The sequence below is a fragment of the Cicer arietinum genome, chromosome 5 (assembly GCF_000331145.2).
Source record: "Cicer arietinum cultivar CDC Frontier isolate Library 1 chromosome 5, Cicar.CDCFrontier_v2.0, whole genome shotgun sequence".
NCBI classification, from domain to species: domain Eukaryota; kingdom Viridiplantae; phylum Streptophyta; class Magnoliopsida; order Fabales; family Fabaceae; genus Cicer; species Cicer arietinum.
In genome coordinates this window covers 70,817,615-70,839,630 of record NC_021164.2, presented here as the reverse complement: position 1 = coordinate 70,839,630, position 22,016 = coordinate 70,817,615, and the positions used below count along the sequence as shown (strand labels likewise).

Genomic DNA, 22,016 nt, shown 5'->3' with positions numbered 1-22,016 from the left:
ATGTTAAAATATATATTTTTTAAATTAAACTTGTAAATACTAAAAATAATAAATTTACACAAAATTCTGTAATATATTTTAGAAAAATTTCATAATTAAAGAAAATATAAATTGATGATTTACCCGTGTCAAGTACGAGTTAGTTTTCACTCAAAAAAATACATATTATTTTGTATTATGAGGTGAAACTTTATATTTTGTCATATAAATATACAAAATAATTAATATATAAAAGATATATGTGTGACAAAATTGTCATTTTTTAACAATACGATGGTCAGACTCTTGAATTACAATACGTAATACGTTAACATAATTAATCTGTTTACATGTCTAAAAAATTATTTTTTAATATGGTATGATCAAATTGATAATCTCTTATTAAAATATAATTCAAGTGACATACATTTTTATGATAAATCATTCATATTTTATGTGATATTTTAATAAAATGTACAAATGTTAATAGAATCAAATTATAAATTTAAAATAAATATATTAATCAATAAATTTTAAAAATTTGAGGTAATCATATCTAAATTTTAAAGCATTATATTCTCTACGTCCCAAAATTATTGTCGCATTTACAAAAAAATATATGTCCAAAAAAACATTTGGTTTTTAATGTAATTAATTATTATACCTGCTAATTAATATAATTTACATTACTTCAAAGTTATCATTATTCACTTTATATTTATTGTAATGAAAATTAATTCAGTAGATGTCGATAGATGATAAAGATAAATTAATAAAAATATCATTCTTTTTCATTCATCTATCATATTCTTTTAAATGTATAAAATTGTCAAATACAATAAATATTGTGGGACAAATAAAGTATTTTGTATAGATTTGTGTATAATATCAATATATATAGTAATTTGTAGTATTTGTGTTTGTAGTAATTTGTTAGATATGTTGTAATGCAAGTGACTAATTCTAAGAGCAGATAAAAGTTTATAAATAATTATTTTTTGGAAAACAAAAAAAGTAAATGATTATAACTTTATATATATACATGTAGAATATATATAGGTCTTAAAATATTAAAGTTTATTAATAATTATTTTTTGAAAAACAAATAAATAAATAATTATAACTTTATATATAAACATGTAGATTATATATAGATCTTAAAATACTATTATTTATTATTATTACTATTGCATTTATTATTAAGTGCATGATAGAAGATAACTTTTTAGGAATTACCATGTGTACATTTTACTTTGTTAAATACGTCTCGTTTAATCTTATGATACATTTTTTCAGATTTTTATAATCGCATTTATAAAAATTGTGACGCATTTATAAAAATTGTGATGTTTAAGATATATTTATTATTTAAATGACGTTTTAATCCTTATTTAATATTTGTATTTTAAATATTAATAGATATATTTAATGTCTCGCAATTTTCTATGAGGAGTATATTCGTAAAAATATTAAAGTAATAAATCAGGTCATCGTTATTTATATATTTTTTATATTGCTCTTTTTATAATTGAGACCGGGGGGAGTATAATATTATGTGTCAAAATAAGTTACACATTGTTTCATTCCTTTAACAATATTTTCATTTTACTCCCTTACTTGCACGATAATCGACTAATTTGCAAAAAGGGAAAATTCAATATGAATGATCATTTCAATTTTCAATGCATTTATTTCAACTTTGTCCCACAACTTTTTTCACAAGTAAAGTAACTTGAACAACCAACTTGTTGCAATATTTTAATTATATTTTAATATTTTATGATAATAATTCGAGAAATTTTTTAAACTTTAAAGATTGCATGCGTAGTTTAATATATCTTAAAACATAATGGTACAAACGAATATAATTTAAAAGGCCAAATAAAAAAAAACTATAGAGTCTAAGTAAAAATTGAGTTATTCTTAACAAACTAAAGTTGTATTTTTGTTTTCTAAATATAAACAGACAAATATATAAAGATATAGATATAGATATATCTGAAGTTTATAGTTCTTTAATAATAAGTTTATTTATTTATTTATAATAAATTATAAATTCCAACATAATTAACTCACATATAACCACGAGCTTTCAGTTTCAAACCCAGAACGACATATATCAATTTAGTGATAATATTTATAATTATAATAATATGTATATTTTATACAAATAATTAATGTGTTTAGGGTAATAAAAAAAATGCAATACTAGCAAATGTCTTTTAAGAAGGGATTTTAACTCCTATGTTAGTTAAATTTGTTAACTTTAGATAATAAAATAAGTAATATCAACTATAAATAAATGATTATAAATAATTATAATATCAATTATTTATTTATTTTATCATTTTTAAAATTTTCAAAACATTACTTCTAAGATAATATTTTCTCATTTAGTTTTTTAACAAATGAGCTAAAGGCACCGATTGACATTTTTATATAAAAAAATACTAGTAATTTTAGCATTAATTAATGAATAATAATAATAATAATAAAGAAAAAGAAACACCAAACACCGGTGAGAGGGACAGTGAGTTCGACAGTGACTGACCCTTTTGGCGTTGTTTTGCTTTAGTGATCGATCCAAGAACTTGGCAAATGTTCCAAGCAACAACAACAATGAACAAACGAAACAAAGAAAAGTTCATCTTTCTTTCCTCTCATATCTCTCGGTGACGTGTATTCCATTCTCACTCAATCCCTTTATTCCTTCCTCTTTCCTCTTTCTTCTTTCTTCTTACTTTCCTCAAACCCAAACTTCCAAATCAAAATTAATTACAAAGCTCCTTTTTCTTTTTCCTCAACAAAAAAAAAAAAGAAAAAAGAAAATCCCGCGATCTTCGGAAGTCACTCCCTCAAACTCAACCATGCAACTTTCTTCCACATCCATTAACCCATGGTTCAGTTTCCGAACTCGCACTTCCAACCGTCACCGTAACATTTACCTCCTCTCATCAGAACCACCTTCCACCACCACCGCATTCTCACCACCTTTCACCAACCATTTACTCCCTCGTTCTTCTCCATCATCATCACAACACAAAATCAACACCACTAACAACAACAGCAATCCTCTCTCGTTTCTCGTTTCTCATAGAAAACCGAGAAAAAGAACAACACTCTTCACCGTAACCGCGGTGTTCGAACGGTTCACAGAAAGATCAATTAGAGCAATAGCCTATTCACAAAAAGAAACCAGAGCCTTCAAAAGCAATACCATTGAGGCACGGTATCTCATGCTCGGTCTCATAGCTGAAAGCGAGGAAGATAGTTCTCAAGACGGTTTTCTTGATTCCGGTGTCGTTACTCTTGAGAAAGCTCGTGATGCTGTTCGCGGTATGAACATAGACGATTCAAAACACTATCATAGGAATAAGAAGAAAAGTTGGTTTGATGAGTTCCTTTATGAAGAAGATGATAGTTCTATTCCGTTTGGTTTTGGAACGAAGCGTGTGTTTGAAGCTGCTGTTGCATATTCGAGATCTTTGGGGCATAATTTCGTTGATCCTGAACATATTTTTATTGCTATGGTTAAAGCTGATGATGGAAGTGCTGGTCGAATTCTTAATAGGTAACTGCTGTCAATGTATCAAATCTCTTTCTTTATTGCCTATCATTGAATTGAATGTTTCCATTTGTTATTTGGAGTCTCATTTTTTGATCATTTCTATAAATGTGTTTTAGTTTATTCTTTCTTGTTTTGAAACTTATTAGAAGCAACTATTTTATGAAAATTTTCAAACTCAATTTAGTGTGTGTAGTTGTACGGCGATAAAAATTGATTTTGAATTAATTGATTTTGGGTTTAAGTGAGTTGAATCTAAATTGATTTATGCTTGAATAGGTTTATGTAAAAGTGGGTTGAACAATAAATAAATTTGAGGGTAAAAGTGACATAAGATGTATTTGTTTCCCCATTGGTTTCACTACATTGGGAATGCATAGTGACAGAAGCTACACATTGGAGAGGCCATTGGCTGCGTTTTCAAACACACACTTAGATCAGTTGTGGCTGAGGTTGGTAATTGCCTAATTGGGATTTGGACTCTGAATTATATTCAGGCAATATGATATAGTTCATGGTGTATATAGACGATCTTCAGTTGTTGCTCACAAACTGCTTTGTGCTTAAAACATAAATTGAAGATTAACAAGTTAGCCAAAATACCATTTGTTTACGATTATGGGATATTCAATTTAGACTAGAGCTCTCCCTTGCATACTTTGGTCAAAATCAATTTTACTTGGGTTAAATTTTAAGGAAATTCAGTTTTGTCACAAGTTTTTGTAAATACTAGCTATTCAAAGAGTGTAAAAATTTGCTTAATAGCAAATTCGGAAATTTGTTTTTCTTTTGGTTCACTATCACTGTGGCTAGTGATTAGACAATTGACTATGTGTAAGATCTGTCATTAAAATGTGAGTTTAACTGTAATTTTCCATTAATGTTGCTTGTATGTAAATGATTTCAGACTCGGAAAATCCCCAGGTGACATGGCAGATGTGGCGTTCTCCAAAATACAAAAAGAACTTGCTAAAGATGATAGAGGGCTACGTATGCTGTCCAATGGGGTGCACAAAAAATCTATTTCACATAAGCGTTCCGATGCAGGATCTTCTGCCACAACAAAAGGTAAGAAAATAAAAAATTTGTTTTATAATTTGATTTTTGAAGGGAGAAATAAGTTTTTCTCATATTCATTCCCTATCTGTCAGAGAAGAGTGCTCTATCACAATTTTGCGTGGATCTCACTGCCAGCGCAAGTTTAGGAAAAATTGATCCAGTTATTGGTCGAGAAGTTGAAGTTCAGAGAATTATTCAGATACTATGCCGAAAGACAAAAAGCAATCCCATTCTTCTGGGTGAAGCTGGAGTTGGAAAAACAGCTATTGCAGAGGGACTGGCAATTCTTATTTCTCGGGCAGCTGTTGCTCCCTTTTTATTGGTGTGTTTATCAACACATGATTGATGTTTCTAAAGTTTTTCTTTTCTGGTCTTCTACCCTTCTGTAATTGCACGTGCCTTAATTAATATGTACTTATCTAGTTTGATTGCATTAAAGTTTTACTTTCTAACTTTGTATATGCAGACAAAACGTGTCATGTCCTTGGATGTAGCACAATTAATGGCCGGGGCAAAAGAAAGAGGAGAGTTAGAGGACCGTGTTACAAAATTAATAAAAGACATAGTAAAGTCAGGTAAATACATTTTAACAAAAAATTTATGAAAAAAAGTTATGTTAATACATGTGCGGCACACTACAGAAGGATTGTTTTTCATCTCACTGATTTTCTTGAAATTCAGGTGATGTCATTCTTTTCATCGATGAAGTTCACACGCTTGTTCAATCAGGGACAATCGGAAAGGGAAATAAGGGTTCTGGCCTTGACATTGCTAATTTACTTAAACCTTCTCTTGGAAGGGGTCAGTTTCAGGTGATTATTTGTCCTGTAATTGCATTTGCCAGTTTTCTTTATTCAAAGTGATCCTATAATATGAACACATTTTCAGTTTGAAGCCTTTGCAAACAATTGTTAGTGACATATAGAATTATGGTTTGTTAGAGGTCAAAATATATAGTTACAGTTACTACACTGCTATCACCAACATTTTTCAAATAAATTGTACTAAACAAGGTTAGTAATTAACATCTAGAAAGTATGGTTCAAGGTTGAGATTATTTAAAAAGCTGTCTTTATGAAATACTAGGAGGCTGTAATACTACCTGTCAATAGGCTCACAGCTTAGCTTGAAGAGATATGAGTGAGTGTTAACTATGAACTGGTAAAATGTCTTGCTTATCACAAAGTTATGGAACCAAAAGGTTACATGTACTAGGGAAATTCTCTTGGAACAAGGAAATCTGTTACTTAAATGAGGGCAAAGCGTGTTCAGTATTCGCAAGTCTCTTTTCAATTTCCATAAAGGTAGTTCCAAATATTCTTTATCTTAGGTGCACTGGGGATCAATTAACGTGAACTTATTGGAAAATAGATTGGTAGATTATTTGATAACAAGAATGTCATTTTATGTGGACGAGCTGGTTGTTTAAGGCTGTGAATATTCAATAATATTTTTTCTGTTAATGCTTTTCTGTGGTTGAAATTTTATTTTATATTTTTAATGCATTTCTGCTGTTGAAATTTTATTTTATATTTTTAATTTTAATTTGGGAGGGAGGGATTTTTCGTTTGGAGAGAGTAGTTCGGGACTTGAATTCTTTGGCTGACACAACTGTGAAGATAAAATAATTCTCAAGTGTTGTAATTAAATATGCACACACACCATAACTTGTCACTATGAATAACATTATCTTCTATGCAGTGTATTGCTTCTACCACCATAGATGAATACAGGCTTCATTTCGAAAAGGATAAGGCTTTGGCACGACGGTTTCAACCTGTTTGGATCGATGAGCCAAGTGAGGTATCACTCTATATTCATGTCTATATTGTTCTAAGTTAACATTTTAATCATAATTTGATTTCTTAATGAACTATGTGTGTTTCTGTGTATAGGATGATGCGATTAAGATACTTACGGGTTTACGTGAGAAATATGAGGCACACCACAAATGCAGATATACAGAAGACGCTATAAAGGCTGCAGTTCATTTGTCAGCAAGATACATAGTTGATAGGTATCTACCTGATAAAGCTATTGACCTCATAGATGAAGCAGGAAGTAGAGCTCGTATTGAAGCCTTTAAAATGAAAAAAGAACACAGTGATTGCATGCTTTCTAAAAGCCCAGAATATTATTGGAGAGAAATTAGAATTGTTCAGTCCTTGATTACAAAGGTAATGGCATGGCTCCCCCGTTGTTTGCATGAGGTGCTTATAGTTTAAGTTGACATTTCTTGCCCTCAGGTGCAGGAGACCAAGCTTAAATATTACGGCACATCTAGCATTGAGGGTGACTGTGAACTCATACTGGACTCATATCTAGCTTCAGCAGCATTTGATAACGAGTATGTTAGTTGGCCCCGAAAGCAAAATTATTTCTTTTGTGCATATATAAATTTAGTTTTTGAGTGTCTGACATGTCCTTGTGTTTTAGATGTATAGAAGTTACACCTGATGATATAGCAGCAGTTGCTTCCCTCTGGTCAGGAATTCCAGTTCAGAAGCTTACTGCTGATGAAAGAACTCTTCTGTTAGATCTTGATAATAAACTTCGGGAACGTGTGATTGGACAAGAGGAGGCTGTTGCTTCCATTTCTAGATCTGTGAAGAGATCTCGAGTTGGTCTTAACGATCCCGGTAGACCTATAGCAACTTTGCTATTCTGTGGCCCAACTGGCGTTGGGAAAACCGAACTTGCAAAATCTTTGGCGGCATGCTACTTTGGATCGGTAAGTATTGACATAATGTTGTGATCTGTTCATGTCACATTGTTTGGTTCGTCTGTTTATATTTTGCCTTTCATATTATCATTTCAGGAGGAGGCCATGATACGGTTAGACATGAGTGAATATATGGATCGGCATACAGTGAGCAAATTGATAGGATCTCCCCCAGGTTATGTTGGTTATGGAGAAGGGGGTGTTTTAACTGAAGCTATTAGAAGAAACCCATATGCAGTGTTATTGTTGGATGAAATAGAGAAAGCTCATCCAGATATATTCAATATTCTTCTTCAATTAATGGAAGATGGCCATCTTACTGATTCTCAGGTTTGCCAATACTGATGTGAATCTTAATTTACTTGGATTTCGATAACCTTTTAGATGCAAAACTTTCTATTGGAATCTCTATTTCTTCCTGTACGGCTTCTATGCCAAGTAAAAATGAGCGCGTGTGTCCTAAAATTTTCTGTTTATTGCTTCAAAAACTGGCTTTAATAGGGTCGAAGAGTTTCATTTAAAAATGCATTGGTGGTGATGACTTCAAATGTGGGGTCTAGTGCCATTGCGAAGGGTCGACACAACTCCATAGGTTTCTTGATTTCAGATGACAAATCAACATCATACAATGGATTGAAATCGATGGTATATGAAGAACTGAGGACATATTTTCGTCCAGAACTGCTTAACAGGATAGATGAAGTGGTGGTGTTTCGTCCCCTTGAAAAGCCACAGGTTCGTTGAGTCAATAAAAAATAAAATTAAAGTTGTTTTGAGATTTTTATGTGATCTATATTAATCATTTTATTGATGTTACTGTTGTTATTTTTAATCACAGTTACTCCAAATATTGGATTTACTGCTTCAAGAGTTGAAGAAAAAGGTCATGTCACGAGGAATTGATATAGAAATAGAAGTGTCTGAATCAGTCAAAGACCTTGTTTGCAAGGAAGGCTATGTCCCAACATATGGTGCTAGGCCTCTCAGGAGGGCCGTTGTAGCATTAATTGAAAATCCATTGACTGATGTATTGCTTGTTCCTGATAAGTTCAAGAAAGGTGACACTGCCTTCATTGATTTGGATGCCAACGGTAACATCGCTGTTACCAATCGGGTTGATCAAACAGTCAATTTATCCGACACAAGTCATCCCTGAGTGATTAACCATTGTACAGAAGTAGCTTGGTAGGTGTATATACAATACACAATTACTCCAATCATATACTGAAAGATGTTTTGGCTCCTCTTTGTTAGCTTAGTATTCTCAGATGTCAAAAATGTAACAACACATTACTTGATAGCTGTGTAAAGCTGTATTCAAATTGAATTCATTGATGAAAGTATATACCTATGTTTAACCGAAGAATTCCTCCCGATCTAGATTTCTCTCAAAACACACTTAAGATTCACAAATTATGTCTTTAAATTAGGAAATGGTAAATTTGACATCCAATCATGATTCATCTTAATTGACTCAAATCATACAGGTTGATTGTGGGGGAATTTGAGATATTTTAATCAAAATAAATATTTATTTATTTAAAGGATAAAAAATTAAAATAAATATTTAATCAAAATTAAAAATAAATAAAATCATTGATATTAATATTTTTTTCTTTCTTGTAATTGGGACCACATGAGTATACCCTAAATAAATAACACTGCGCAAGTTCTGTTTCGTGAGAGTTTCGAGGCTGTATCAAAAAATAAGAGAGAGAGAGTTTTGATGGGGTTATATTCTCCAACAGACACAAACGTTTAACACCTACAGGTCCGTTTTTAAGTACATATTTTTTTACCAAAAACAAACTACTTATCTTTCCGAGGGAGTCCCTTGTGATCGATCACATTGGTGCTGCTCAGTAGAGTGTGTGACATGGATTCCTCCCTTCATCTCCATTTTTAGGGTTTATGTTTCGTTCGAATTTCTTCATCACAGTGAACAGGGACAACATATTACTATGGAAGTTAAACAATCCACAGTCTCAGAGGGTTCAATTCCACCGTATAACGAACACGACGCCTGCGCCAAAATAGATAAATCCGTGAACGAACTCAACGACCTTTCAATTTCTATTCAAGCTTTCAAAAATAGGTACGATGAACTTCAGAAGCATCTCGATTTCATCCAACAATCCATTGACACCAGAACCAAGGAACTCGAAGCCCTAGCCACCACCACCACCGTGCAAACAGCCACCGATAACGGGGACATTGTTCCATCGGAACCGGAATCAAAATCAAAGGCCGAAGGCGAAAGAGAACAACAACAACAACAACAAGAACCAGAAGAAGAAGAAGATCCAGAAGAAGAACCAGAAGAGGAAGAAGAAGATCCAGAAGAACCAGAAGTAGAAGAAAAAAAACCAGAAGAAGAAGAAGATGAACTTCTCTCGCTTTGCAAAACGATGAATAGCCGTGGTTTGCGAAGATATATACTAACGCATCTATCCGAAACGACGTCGCTTAAGGAACAAATCCCCGTGGCTCTGAAAACTGCACCGCAACCGTCGAAATTAGTGTTAGAATGTATTGGTAGATTTTACCTTCAAGGAAGCAAAGCCTATACCACAGGCTCGCCAATGATTACTGCAAGGCTAGCTTCGGTTCTAACTTTGGAATACTATCTAATATCTGGTTGCGTTGAAAACGAAGCACAGATGACACGTTCACTGAAGAAAGACGCTGCAACTGCAGCAGTTTCGTGGAGGAAGAGACTCATTATGGAAGGTGGTGTGGGCACTGCTAGTGAAATGGATGCAAGGGGTTTGGTTCTTTTTCTTGCGTCTTTTGGGGTTCCTGGTATTTTTAGGAACGATGATATAGTGCGGTTAATTCGTTTGAGTAAACCCAGTGAAATTTCGCACGCCCTTCGCCATTCTAATGCACTTTGTAGCAGGGTTTCAGGTATGTATGTATATATATGCCTTTGGGAATTCAGGATATATAAATTTTACTCATGGTTATGGTTGATAGTTTCACTTTACACTTTTATTGTTAAAATTTGAAATCAGTTATACTCTGCCACTAATCGCGTGTTACATATATGAATTCTCCTTGTTTTTGGACATAAATAAATAACTCAAGAATGCCGACCTGTTATCTTCGAGTCCAGTGCAAATTATGGCCTATAAATTAACACACCCCACCCACTAATCATTCGTCACAGCAATTTTGCAGTCATTTACTTTAAGAACAAGTGGTGCAGATCCCTGTGTATAGCATACTGTTGTATTGTTTTAGACTGCTTTTGATATTATGGTTAATTGGTTACAAATGTGATAACTTCATCTAGAACGAACATGGACTTCTCATTTTCCCCTTCTAAATTTATACATGTAGTCACTGCTAGCTACTTATCGCAAAATTAGTTTTTAAGATGCTAAAGCCTCTCAATTCTCAAATAACCTATTTCACTGACCTTTTTAAGAATGTGCGGCTTCAACCACGTGGTTGGTAATATAACCAGACAATACACGAGGCATTTCCATTTTCATATATCTGATGCAATTGCATGCATCTGCAGTTTAGGGTGGGTTTAGAGTGTAGTCAATAGAGGGAGATAATTGGAGAAAGGAAGGAAAAAATGCGTCGGTATTGTTTATTGAATTATAAGCGAAGAGCCAAAGAATAAAAATTTTCTTGCAAATATTTCCCGCTCACATATGATCATTTGTTAAGTTCACAAATCTAAGTTTTGGAATGCCTTCCACGTGCTATTCATACCCTTGTAGCTAACTACCCTCCCCTAGATAGATTCTAACCGTAACTAACTGAACTATCAAACTAATTTGACTATGACCCCATTCCTATTCTTATGGTCGTATCACACAGCCTTAACGATTGCCTGAATGCCTGTTGCTTTCTCTTATTTTGAAACATAAGTTTTTCTCAATCTCGCTGATTATTTATATTGGTCACAGATATTGCAGAGGGAATGATGAAAAAGGGGATGGTTGTTGAAGCCGTTGACTTGGCTTATACCTTTGGGTTTGAAGAGAAATTTACTCCCCAGGAAGTACTGGCTTCATTTCTACACAAGTCTAATGAAGCTTGGAAAAAAGCCAAACAAGAAGCTCGTAATGTTCCTAATTTACTGGTATGTTCTGTTTGAGTAGTTAACATTGTTTATTTATTTTGTTTCATTAAGTATGTTGATATTTTTTGTATATTGATCTTTGACAGAAGAAAGGAAATGAAAAGTACTTGATTGCTTTGAAATCTGTAGTCGACTGTTTGGAAGGCCACAAGGTTGACTTTGCAAAACTTCTTCCTGAGTGGCGACTTAAGGATACAATCTTCGAATTGGAGAGAGATATTGGTCACGATATCACTAAAAAGATTGAAGATGGTTTAGTGTCCAAGAGAAAATTGGATAAAAGCAATAGCTCAAAGAAAGTGAAGGTTCCAGATACCAAACGAACAAGGTTCACAGCAAGAGATCCTATTGTTGTATCACCATCAGTCACCACCTTGCAAGGGCAAAGGATTTCTAGTCATATGAATGGCAATAGCTCATATGATGGTTCAGTAACCGCACATTATCTGGAGGGTAGATCCTATGGCTACCCAAATAATTATTCGTCTCCAGCATCCGCACAGATTGGACCTGTTTCTGGGTCTTTGCCTGAAGGTTTTCTCGGAAGGGGAGTATCAAGTGGGGGTAGCATGATAGGAGGAGCCATAGCTGGTTCACTTTCTGGGTATCAGAGTGATATGCCAATAAACAATGTCAGGACAACACTGGATAGCAACAGCTCTCTGTACAGTAGATTGCGTAGAATAGATGAAGGGGCATTATCTTATAATAGATCAATCGAGCAGAGTTTTGTAGGACAACCTTCATCAGCACGAGTAAATCATTTGTATGGGAGAACATCTGCAGAAGGTTATGCAGTTTTGCCGGATCATCGCTCAATTGGTGTTCCTAGTCGCAGTGGAGGTTCTGATTTGTATAGCTTTGCAGATACTGTATTCGATGTGTAGTCATTCCAGGGCAGCAATTATTCTCCAGTTATTTATTTTTGTATTTTGATAAACTGGAAGCAAACACCATCCCGTACAATATTCAACTTGGATTTTTTTGCTTTGATATTTTCAGGAATAGCCATAGGATTGACACATGCAGATGATGACTAACTTGGTCAACAGTTTTCTGCTCCTAATCAGTTTAATTAATAGCATCTCCAATGCAAGGAGAGTTAAGAACCATTTTAATGTTATAAAGTTGCTTTTTGTGGACTCACTATTGTCACAGGATTTAAGAACACTAATTTTCACACCAGTGTATTTTCCCTTCTATTTCGTTGGATTTTCACTACTTTTTGAGTTGAAAATACATTTTCCTTGTGCGAAAACTGTTCCATCGGAAACTCTTCCAACAGATTGTTATCAACTCGCCCATCTTCAATGGTGTGAAAAACTTGTTTCTGTTCTTAGCTGTAATTAGATGTCTAAGAACAATGCATTAGAGATGCTCTAAGAATAATTTTGAAGTGTTTTTGGTGTATGTTTTGTTTTGTGGTGATGCAAATTAGTTTTCATTGAATTGAGATTGGTGAAAAGTAAGTAGAACGAAAATTAATTTATGTTTGAAATACATTAATTTATATTTATATAGTTCATATCAAAATTGCTTTTGGATGCCAGTTCAATTAAAACAAAAATCTCTTTTTACACTTTTTTTTAATTCCAAATCACTACCCAAGTTTATCATATATTTGGCCCATAATGTAGAGAGATGAAACTCATTTAATTTATCGATTGGTGAATCATGTCATGAATATTTCAATGATAAAATTTGTATTTTTTGTGTATTCATTATTTACATATTTTGATTTCTTTCAACTTTAATTATTTATATTCTTTTTAAGTATTGTGAATTATTTTTAATTTATAATTGTGCTTTTACAAAATTGTCATGCCAACCCTCCGGTCCACCATAAAAATGAGTAGAGAAGAGTTTTTCAACACTATAGCACTTGTTGGTCCACCCTATCATGCTTTAGAAGAGTTTGTGATATAGTGGGACAAAATATTTTGATGGCTTTGCATCTTATTTAAATAAAGTACACAAACCACTTAACTTAAATTTAAGTTTTTTTTTTTTGTCTAAATCATATAAAGTCTAATAATTCAGAGTTTGATTCGAAAGTTAGTAAAGTCTAAAAATAATTATTTTGTATTTTGAGTGTATAATTTTCATTAATTTTTTCTTACACTATTGCTACATTGTTTCAAACTTAATTTGGCAAATACTTTTTTCATCAATTAATAATGGCTCATCTAATAAAGTTTTGTCTTCTACTTTCATTAATTTTTGTCCTCTAACGCACCTTTCACATGAATGGTGCCTGTTTTCTTAAATAATTGAGCTGGGTTTGTCAATGACATCTGAATGATAATTAATTTGTGGAACGTCAAATGCATAGAATGAATTAGTGAAATATCAAAAGTACTCCATAAATTTAAAACTATTTCTTTTATAATCTTGAGACTTGTCTTCTCAATAGTAAAATATATAATTCTTTAATATTAAACTAAATATTAATTAAAAGTAGTTATAAATTTATAATGCTCCCTACGTCATAAAAGAATCGAGAAATAAAACCGAAGGTATCTATCGAAGCTATGATCGTGGAAGATGAAAAGAGTGTACAAGTTACACGCTACACTGATCAAAACTGGACAACACGACAACCCACACTCTCTCCGCTCCTTCTTCCTTAGCTGCGTACAGTCATCATGTTCCCTCGACACTGCACGCTATGCCGCCTCCGTCTTACTCCGTTTCCCCATACCACCCGACCCATTCTTATACAACACCGTCATCAGACACGTGGCACCCCACTCTCCCACCCTCGCCCTTTCCATATTTTCCCATATGCACCGTAACGCCGTCCCCTTCGACCACTTCACCTTCCCACTTATCCTCAAACACCACAACCATCACCACCACCTTCATTCCCTCGTTTTCAAACTCGGTTTCGACTCCAACATCTTCGTTCAGAACGCGCTTCTCAACGCTTATGGTTCTCGTGGCTCCATCAACTTTGCAGTCAAACTGTTCGACGAAATGCTTTACAGAGACTTAGTTTCTTGGTCCACGTTAATCGCTTGTTTTGTCAACAACAACCTCCATTTCGAAGCGCTTTCTCTTTTCCAACAAATGCAGTTACGTGACCCTGACATTGGAAATTCATCTGATGGGGTTATCATGTTGAGTGTGATATCTGCGGTTTCGTGTTTAGGTGTGCTTGAATTGGCTATCTGGGTTCATTCTTTCATTGTTAGGATAGGGCTACCACTTACTGTTCCATTGGGTAGTTCTCTTATTAACATGTATTCGAGGTGTGGTTCTATTGATCGTTCTGTCATGGTATTTGATGAAATGCCTCACAGAAATGTAGTTACTTGGACTGCTTTGATTAACGGGCTTGCTGTGCATGGATGTAGTAGGGAAGGTTTGGAAGCTTTTTATGATATGACGGAGTCTGGTTTGAAGCCTGATCGGGCTGCATTTATAGCTGCTTTGGTGGCTTGTAGTCATGGTGGTCTTGTGGAGGATGGTTGGCGGGTTTTTAGGAGTATGAGGGATGAGTTTGGAATTGAACCTATGCTTGAGCATTATGGTTGTATGGTTGACCTTCTTGGTCGTGCTGGGCTTCTTGTTGAAGCTTTTGAGTTTGTGGAGGAAATGCCTTTGAAGCCAAATTCTGTTATTTGGAGGACTTTGCTTGGGGCGTGTGTGAATCACAATCATCTTGTGTTGGCTGAAAAGGCTAGAAAAATGGTCAATGAGCTTGACCCACATCATCATGGCGATTATGTGCTTTTATCGAACGCTTATGGTGGAGTTGGCGACTGGGGTGGTAAGGCTGGCTTGAGAAATTCTATGAGGAAGAATAGAATTGTCAAGGAGCCTGGCCTCAGTTTTATCCATATTGATCAAGGGGTCCATGAATTTGTCTCTGGTGATCATTCTCATCCACAATGGGAGGAGATTACAAAATTTTTAGTTTCAGTTATAGATACAGTAAAACTAGGAGGTTACACCCCTAATACTTCCTCCGTGTTACATGATATTCAAGAGGAAGAGAAAGAGCATTGTGTGGGTTATCATAGTGAGAAATTGGCAGTGTCTTATATGCTTCTTTATCATAGGGATAGAAGGACCATTAGGGTCTTTAAAAATCTTAGGATTTGTTATGACTGTCATGATTTCATGAAGCATGTTTCGGGCATCTTTGACAGAGATATTATTATTAGAGATCGAAATCGGTTCCATCACTTTAGCGAGGGATCATGTTCTTGCCGAGATTTTTGGTAAAACGTGCTAGTTCAAGTATAAAAATCTATGTCAACATTCATTTGTCAGCATCCATAAAGGTCCCTCTGCCGAGGTAGAACTGGGCATGGAATTGAAATTGAAATTGGGTTCATTAATTCTATTTGTTATGTCTGGAAACTTTTTTACTATCAAATTTATAACTATATTAAGACCGCATACATATAAGTGAATTTATAATATAATTCAGAAATTAAAAATGTTTTTTTTTACAAAAAAAATAGACAATGTTAATATTGACTGATTGTACTGAATATGATCAAGCTATGTATATAGTATAACGATAATATAATTATTGGTCTTACCACTTTGGAAAATTCTTTCAATAGAGTTTGTAGTGAACCAAATGGGGTCAGTGATTGACCTGCATATAATAAAGGTGGTATTGTAGTCATTAATGTTGTTAGTGAAGAAAATGAAGGCATCTCGATGAAGTGAAAGGCTAGTTTTTTCCTCGGCTCCTAATTTCACACCAGGTTCTTTATAGCATCTTACAAATGTTCAATTTCAGAGTGCAGTTCTAGGGACATACCAGTATCACATCATCAATTAGTTTCAAGTAACTGGTGGCTCCACAATGGGATTGGAAATTTGGAAATCACTGGTTCTTCTAACAATGGCAGTGAGGAAGGTATCACTTTTGTGTTATCCTTTCTAGCAAGCAACCACTTTTGCATTATCACTTTTGAATTTGATCTCAAGATTAGTTAGGTCTGCTATATGCAGTATGGTCTTCGCTGATGATTCATGTTTCACACAGAAATCCTCGTTGAGGAAAATTGGTTTGGGTAAGGCAAACCATGGTTTGCATTATATTTGGGAGGCAAACATGCCATATATTTGGGAGGTAAATAGGGGGAAAAGAAATAAAATGGGAAACACAATACTTATACTTAATGTTTGACATTTATACCCTTTTGGCTTGGCTCATTGCAGGACTAAAAATAAAACTGTCTTCAATTTTCCTTTCATAAGACTTGAGAAAAAAATGAAAATGGTATGCTTGCTAGTTGTTTCTTTGCCACTATGGAGCATGCTTTTGATGTCTATCTCCTCAGGTGATACACCAAGGGAGCCATTATTTTCTGCAATGTTTGTGTTTGGAGATTCATTAGTGGACAATGGAAATAACAACAAACTCCATTCTTTAGCAAAAGCTAACTACGTGCCTTATGGCATTGATTTTCCAGGGGATCATCCAAGTCCAACTGGCAGATTTTGTTACGGCAAAACCTTCGGAGATTTTCTCGGTAACCTGCTTCTCTGATTACCAAAAACAAGACAACAAAAAAATAAAGTAATTTTGCATTGACATTGCAGTTTTGTAGGGGAAATGTTGAGTCTTCCTTACCTGCCACCTTTTGCAGATACCATAGAACAAAGTATCGACATTTCCAGGGGGAGTAAACTATGTTTCAGCCAGTTCTGGGATACGTGAAGTGACAGGGCGAAATCTGTTAATCTCTATGCTAATGTTTGTGTTTACTGGAACAGTTTTTATATATTGTGTTCGTTTTCTTGAAAATGTTATGTGGCCACAGGGAGAACACATTAGCTTTACCCAGCAGGTGAGTAATTTTGAAAAAACACTTAGTCAGACGAAGAGCCTAATGGAGGATGAGAATTTGAGTCAGTACTTGGCAAACTCATTCACAACAGTGATCCATGGCAGTAATGATTACATAAACAACTATCTCATGCCTGAATTTTATGGTACTAGCTTCATGTACAGCCCAAATAACTATGCTGATATCCTCATAGAGCATTACAAAGAGAATATTTTGGTAAATTTACTTACATACCTTACACACGCCCACCCAAGCGCGCACACACTTCTGTGTATATATATATATATATATATATATATATATGAGGAGGGATCAAGTTACTCCATATAACAACTCATTATAAACATTGAAATTCACCAATTCAACGGTCAAATTTTTTTTATCAAGTGTATGATACATTTTTTAATAGTACAAGTAAATATCGACTATTAGATTTATACAAAACTTTGTGTGTTCGATAATTAATAATGTGACATTAATTCACGGTTCGATTGATAAAATTCAAATGTTTATATAATAATGAGTTATCGAGTAACTTAACTCGGAGTTACTCCCGAAGGAACTAAATTACTCTTGTATATAAAATTGAATGAGAGAATCACCCTTCTGAGACTCTTGAAATTGTAGGAGTCAAACAATGTGATTTTTCGAAATTAACAAATTTGAAAAATTGTATGTAAAATTGAAAATCTTCAACCACATTGGTCTTTTTGGATTAGTCAATCAATTCAGTCATTGAAATTGTTTTGAAAAACTAATGTGATGAATATTTTCAAATTCAAATATTATTTCAGAATTATGTTAGTCTGACTTCTAATATTTTAAAACTATTAGTGATCCACTCGAAATTTAATAGATGCTACTTGGTTGAGATCTTTGGCGGGATCAACTGAACACAGAGTACACAGATTCAGTTTTTGTATATGGTGACGTTTATAATGTTTTCAGTATGGTAAGAAGTAAATGTCCTTAGTTTCTATTTTAATAACGGTTTAATAAGATTATGTTATATGTGTTTCATATGATATGATGATTGTGTGTCTGCTTGTAATTGATAAAGCGTGTTGTGGTATTGGAAGGAATAATGGACAGATAAATTGCTTGCCAATGTTTAATCCATGTCCAAATAGAGACCAATATGTGTTTTGGGATCCCGTTCATCCAAGCCAAGCTGTGAACAAAACTATGGCTAGTAAGGCCTTTACTGGAACACCCTCTGATAGCTACCCAATTAATGTGTACCAGATGGCACAAAAGCAGTTACCATCTGGTCAAAACAATGCCTCGGCCACATCAGGTATATCAAAGTAAAAATTGGTGGTGATGTTTTGTTGTGGTTAATTATATGAATGATTTCTTATGAATTTCAATTTAAACTATCAAGCTTCTCAAACTCTAAATCCTACTTAAGATATTTAGAAGATAGAAAAAGCGTAGATCTTGGAATCATAACACGAATATTAAAATCTCACAAAATGGATAAAATTACACCATAAAATTAAAAAAAAAAAACCTTAACATAAAATTTTTTATTGGTTCAATAAGAAGTTACAAGTTAAAATACAAAAGACTATCACCACTGTCTCAAATAAAAAACAAAACATATCACCATCATCTAACAACATCTAAAACTTTAATTTAACAATTCATCCAAGGCGTTGTGAAGAATTTATAGAAGAAATAGAAGGAGGGAATCTGAAATTGAATCATTTAATTTAAGTATTAGAAATTGAAACATAGGCTTAAAACCAAGACTTGAAAAATGAGCAGAGCAGAATAAGAAGGTGCCTCTGAAGAATACGAAGGAGCAAAATACGAGCAGAGAAGAGCACTGCCTCATGCGCATGTTGATGGCTGTTGTTGCCTTCAAAACCTCATGTGTGTGTCTTTTCTCTATGGGAAACAAGCATAATACAAGGCGAAGAGGTGCAAAATCGGGACAGAGCATGAGTTTTACAATCAGGTCGAAACAATGTAAACGAGTTAGAGCTTCGCAAACGACGCTTCTTTTGCGCGACGAGGCGCGCCGCTCCCACGCGGTTCCTTTGCGCGCTCACATGTATGGGTCTTACAACACTTTTTCCTTCGCTCTAACACTATTCACGCTCAAAAACGCGTAAGATCTTAGGATGTTACGCTTTAGAACTCGCTCCTAACAACTTTGAAACTATAACAATGGTCCTATTGCAAAAAGATGATTGCAAAAAGTTGTTTCCTACGCTGAATAAAAGGTTAATTGTCCTAAAAAAACAAAGGTTAATTAGAGGAATAGAACCCTAATTGAGTATTATGGCCATATTTGAAGTAAAATATATATTTTGTCTATAAGCAAAATACTTATTTTAAATAAACGGAAAATTATAATAACTTCCCCTTAGGTTTATTAAAAAATCAGTTACATCTAGAGCCGTCAATTAAACTTCAAAGTTCATCTTAAAAAGTCATATACTAAGACTCTTAATATTAAGTCTCTTATTGAGCTAATTTTTTAAAGTTTTGGTCCATTATTTTTTGTGAGCCTAATCGAGGAGTTCATGGGTCTAATTTTGTCAATTTATTTTTCTCAAAAAAAAAATTGATTTTTTTTCTCAAAAAATTTAAAAAAAAAATAAAAAGAAAACTTTTTCGTCGAAATTTTCATTTTTTTTGTTGAATAAAAAATTAAAGATAATTTTGAAAAAGTTAATTCATAGGTCCCATAAATCTACAAAATTTTAGGGTTTTTTAATTTTGGAGAGTTCTTTTTCAATAGTGTTTTTAACTATAAATTGTTTTTGTTCCTCTTTTAATTGAGTAACAACCTCCCCTACTTAACCTTTTTAGATGACAAACACCTCTCTTACAATTTAACATTATTTGTGGCCAGTTAAAATATCAGTAAAAACTCATAAACGTCTCCTACTCATTTTTTAATATAATAGAAATTTGTCTATTTAATTTTTCAGGTACACTTATCTCGCTTTCAACATCATAAACTTCACATCACCTTTAATTTGAAGATTATTATTATTTTTCATTTGTGAGTCCTCCACTGAATAATTTACTCACAAAAAATAAATATTAAAAAAAAAACTTGTAATTAGTCATAAAAATTAGTGGCACCAAAATTTTTACTTCCCAACAAAACAAAAAGGGAACATCGTCGTTACCAACAAAAGAAAGAATAAGACAATTTATCTTATTATAATAAAAAAATCCTATTTCATAGATATACATAATATATAGATTTGGCCTAAGAAAAACCGTTATGTGCTCAAATATTAAGAAGATAATTTGTCTACAAATGTGAATTGGTTTTGGCAGCTTCTTCACTAAATGAAAAGACACTGCGTCAATTTTTTTTTAATTGTAACGGCAAATTAATGGATTTTAACAACAGGAGAAGAGGTGACTAATATTTTAAAAAATAGAGAGGAAGTTAGTTGCATTAAGACAAATCCCGGGAAAAGTTATTATAATTTTCTCTTAAATACATGAAAAAAGGTGTTTTTTTTCTATATAAAAAAAAATTAAATTGACCAAAGTAAATATTAGTAATTATGTTAGTACTAGTATTAGTTTTAGATAAAGGTTAGTACTAGTGTGAGTTGGATTCCAACTCTCATCTATATGCCTCCAAATCATTTTTATGTACACCACACCCTTATTTCCGTAAATTTTAAAAGAATAAATCAAAGTGTATATTTAAAATTATTTTTTTAACAATAAAATTAATTTAAAATTTATATAATTGATTTTTACATCTCTACGTGGTTAAGAGAAAGAAAAACAATTGTGTATCATTCATGTAAAATATAATAATGGTCTCAATGCAAAATTGTATTTTTTTTATAAGATTATAGTCTTATTGGTTTCGATAGGTGCCTAAGGGATGAATATAGCAACTTTCTTCTAACACATACTCATTGGATCCCACCAATGCTGCTATAGTTTGCGAGGGTGAGAATTGGGCCCCACATTTTTTAGCTCTTCGGGTTACAAGTTACAACTTTGGCGTGGGAAACATGATTTTTGAGTTAGATTGCAAAGAGGTAGCAACAAATAATATTAATGCACATAAAGATATGCAGCGTTCAGATTTCTTATAGCCAAGTGTAATGACTTTCTCTTTTCGATGCCAAACTATTGAGTTAAATTTATTCATAGACAATTAAATATACCAATGCTCGAACATTAGTAAATAAGAAATTAAATGACTGAAGTGGTGCACTTTTTGTTAGCGAGTATTTACTATTTCTTATGAGTTACTAAATAGAGTGAAAAATTATATCAACAAAAAATCTTTTAAACGATGTTCATGAACTAATTTTTTATTTATTTACTGTATGGTTTGCACAAGAATAGTTATATATATACACTTTTAATTTTTTCACATTCATTTGATATTTTTTGTTTCTATATTTTTTTTATCATATCGTCAATATATTATATTATATTATTTATTTATTTCTCTCTTAAATATTAAAGAAAGTGGATTAATACCTATAAATTATTTTTCTTTGTATAATAAATGGTCCCGTAAATTATTTTTCTTTATATGATAAATGTCCCGGTGATTTAGAGTTTGTTTAATAGTCACTTTTTTTATGATTTTGTGGTGTGTCAATGCCATAAGAATGACCATGATATGTGGCACGTTAATATTGCTACATCATGCAATTTGTTGCAATGTTAGCATTGTCCATTGGCACTAACTTGTCACACAAGCATTCGGTGAGTGACTATTCACACAAACAAAATAATATAACAAATAAATTGTTTATTTATTTTTTTCCC

The 22,016-nt window shown here is 33.2% G+C and overlaps 4 protein-coding genes across 4 annotated transcripts in view; all 4 read left to right on the top strand.

Annotated features, from left to right (window-relative positions):
- The first annotated feature begins 2,591 nt into the window (after positions 1-2,591).
- Positions 2,592-8,670, top strand: LOC101515575 (chaperone protein ClpD, chloroplastic). The gene is made up of 12 exons (XM_004502972.3): positions 2,592-3,550; positions 4,452-4,612; positions 4,696-4,925; positions 5,070-5,178; positions 5,285-5,415; positions 6,305-6,406; positions 6,499-6,780; positions 6,850-6,950; positions 7,040-7,334; positions 7,422-7,655; positions 7,827-8,060; positions 8,164-8,670. The coding sequence occupies exons 1-12, from the start codon at positions 2,847-2,849 to the stop codon at positions 8,479-8,481; spliced, it is 2,901 nt and encodes a 966-aa protein (XP_004503029.1). The 5' UTR covers positions 2,592-2,846; the 3' UTR covers positions 8,482-8,670.
- Positions 8,671-8,996: 326 nt separating this feature from the next.
- Positions 8,997-12,566, top strand: LOC101515253 (protein FRIGIDA). The gene is made up of 3 exons (XM_004502971.3): positions 8,997-10,232; positions 11,249-11,424; positions 11,511-12,566. Exons 1-3 carry the CDS (start codon positions 9,287-9,289, stop codon positions 12,309-12,311), a joined length of 1,923 nt encoding a protein of 640 aa, XP_004503028.1. The 5' UTR covers positions 8,997-9,286; the 3' UTR covers positions 12,312-12,566.
- A 1,402-nt stretch (positions 12,567-13,968) lies between these two features.
- On the top strand, positions 13,969-16,614 carry LOC101507419 (pentatricopeptide repeat-containing protein At4g21065). The gene is made up of 5 exons (XM_073368852.1): positions 13,969-15,464; positions 15,556-15,650; positions 16,184-16,303; positions 16,380-16,519; positions 16,609-16,614. Exons 1-5 carry the CDS (start codon positions 13,969-13,971, stop codon positions 16,612-16,614), a joined length of 1,857 nt encoding a protein of 618 aa, XP_073224953.1.
- LOC140920541 (GDSL esterase/lipase At5g08460-like) overlaps positions 15,928-22,016 on the top strand; it is a 7,243-nt gene continuing 1,154 nt past the window's right edge. Inside the window, exons 1-4 of the mRNA XM_073368851.1 lie at positions 15,928-16,929; positions 17,096-17,556; positions 18,241-18,537; positions 19,011-19,356. Of these exons, the coding sequence (XP_073224952.1) occupies positions 16,661-16,929; positions 17,096-17,556; positions 18,241-18,537; positions 19,011-19,356 (1,373 nt within the window). The 5' untranslated portion in view covers positions 15,928-16,660. The remainder of the gene's footprint in view (positions 16,930-17,095; positions 17,557-18,240; positions 18,538-19,010; positions 19,357-22,016) is intronic.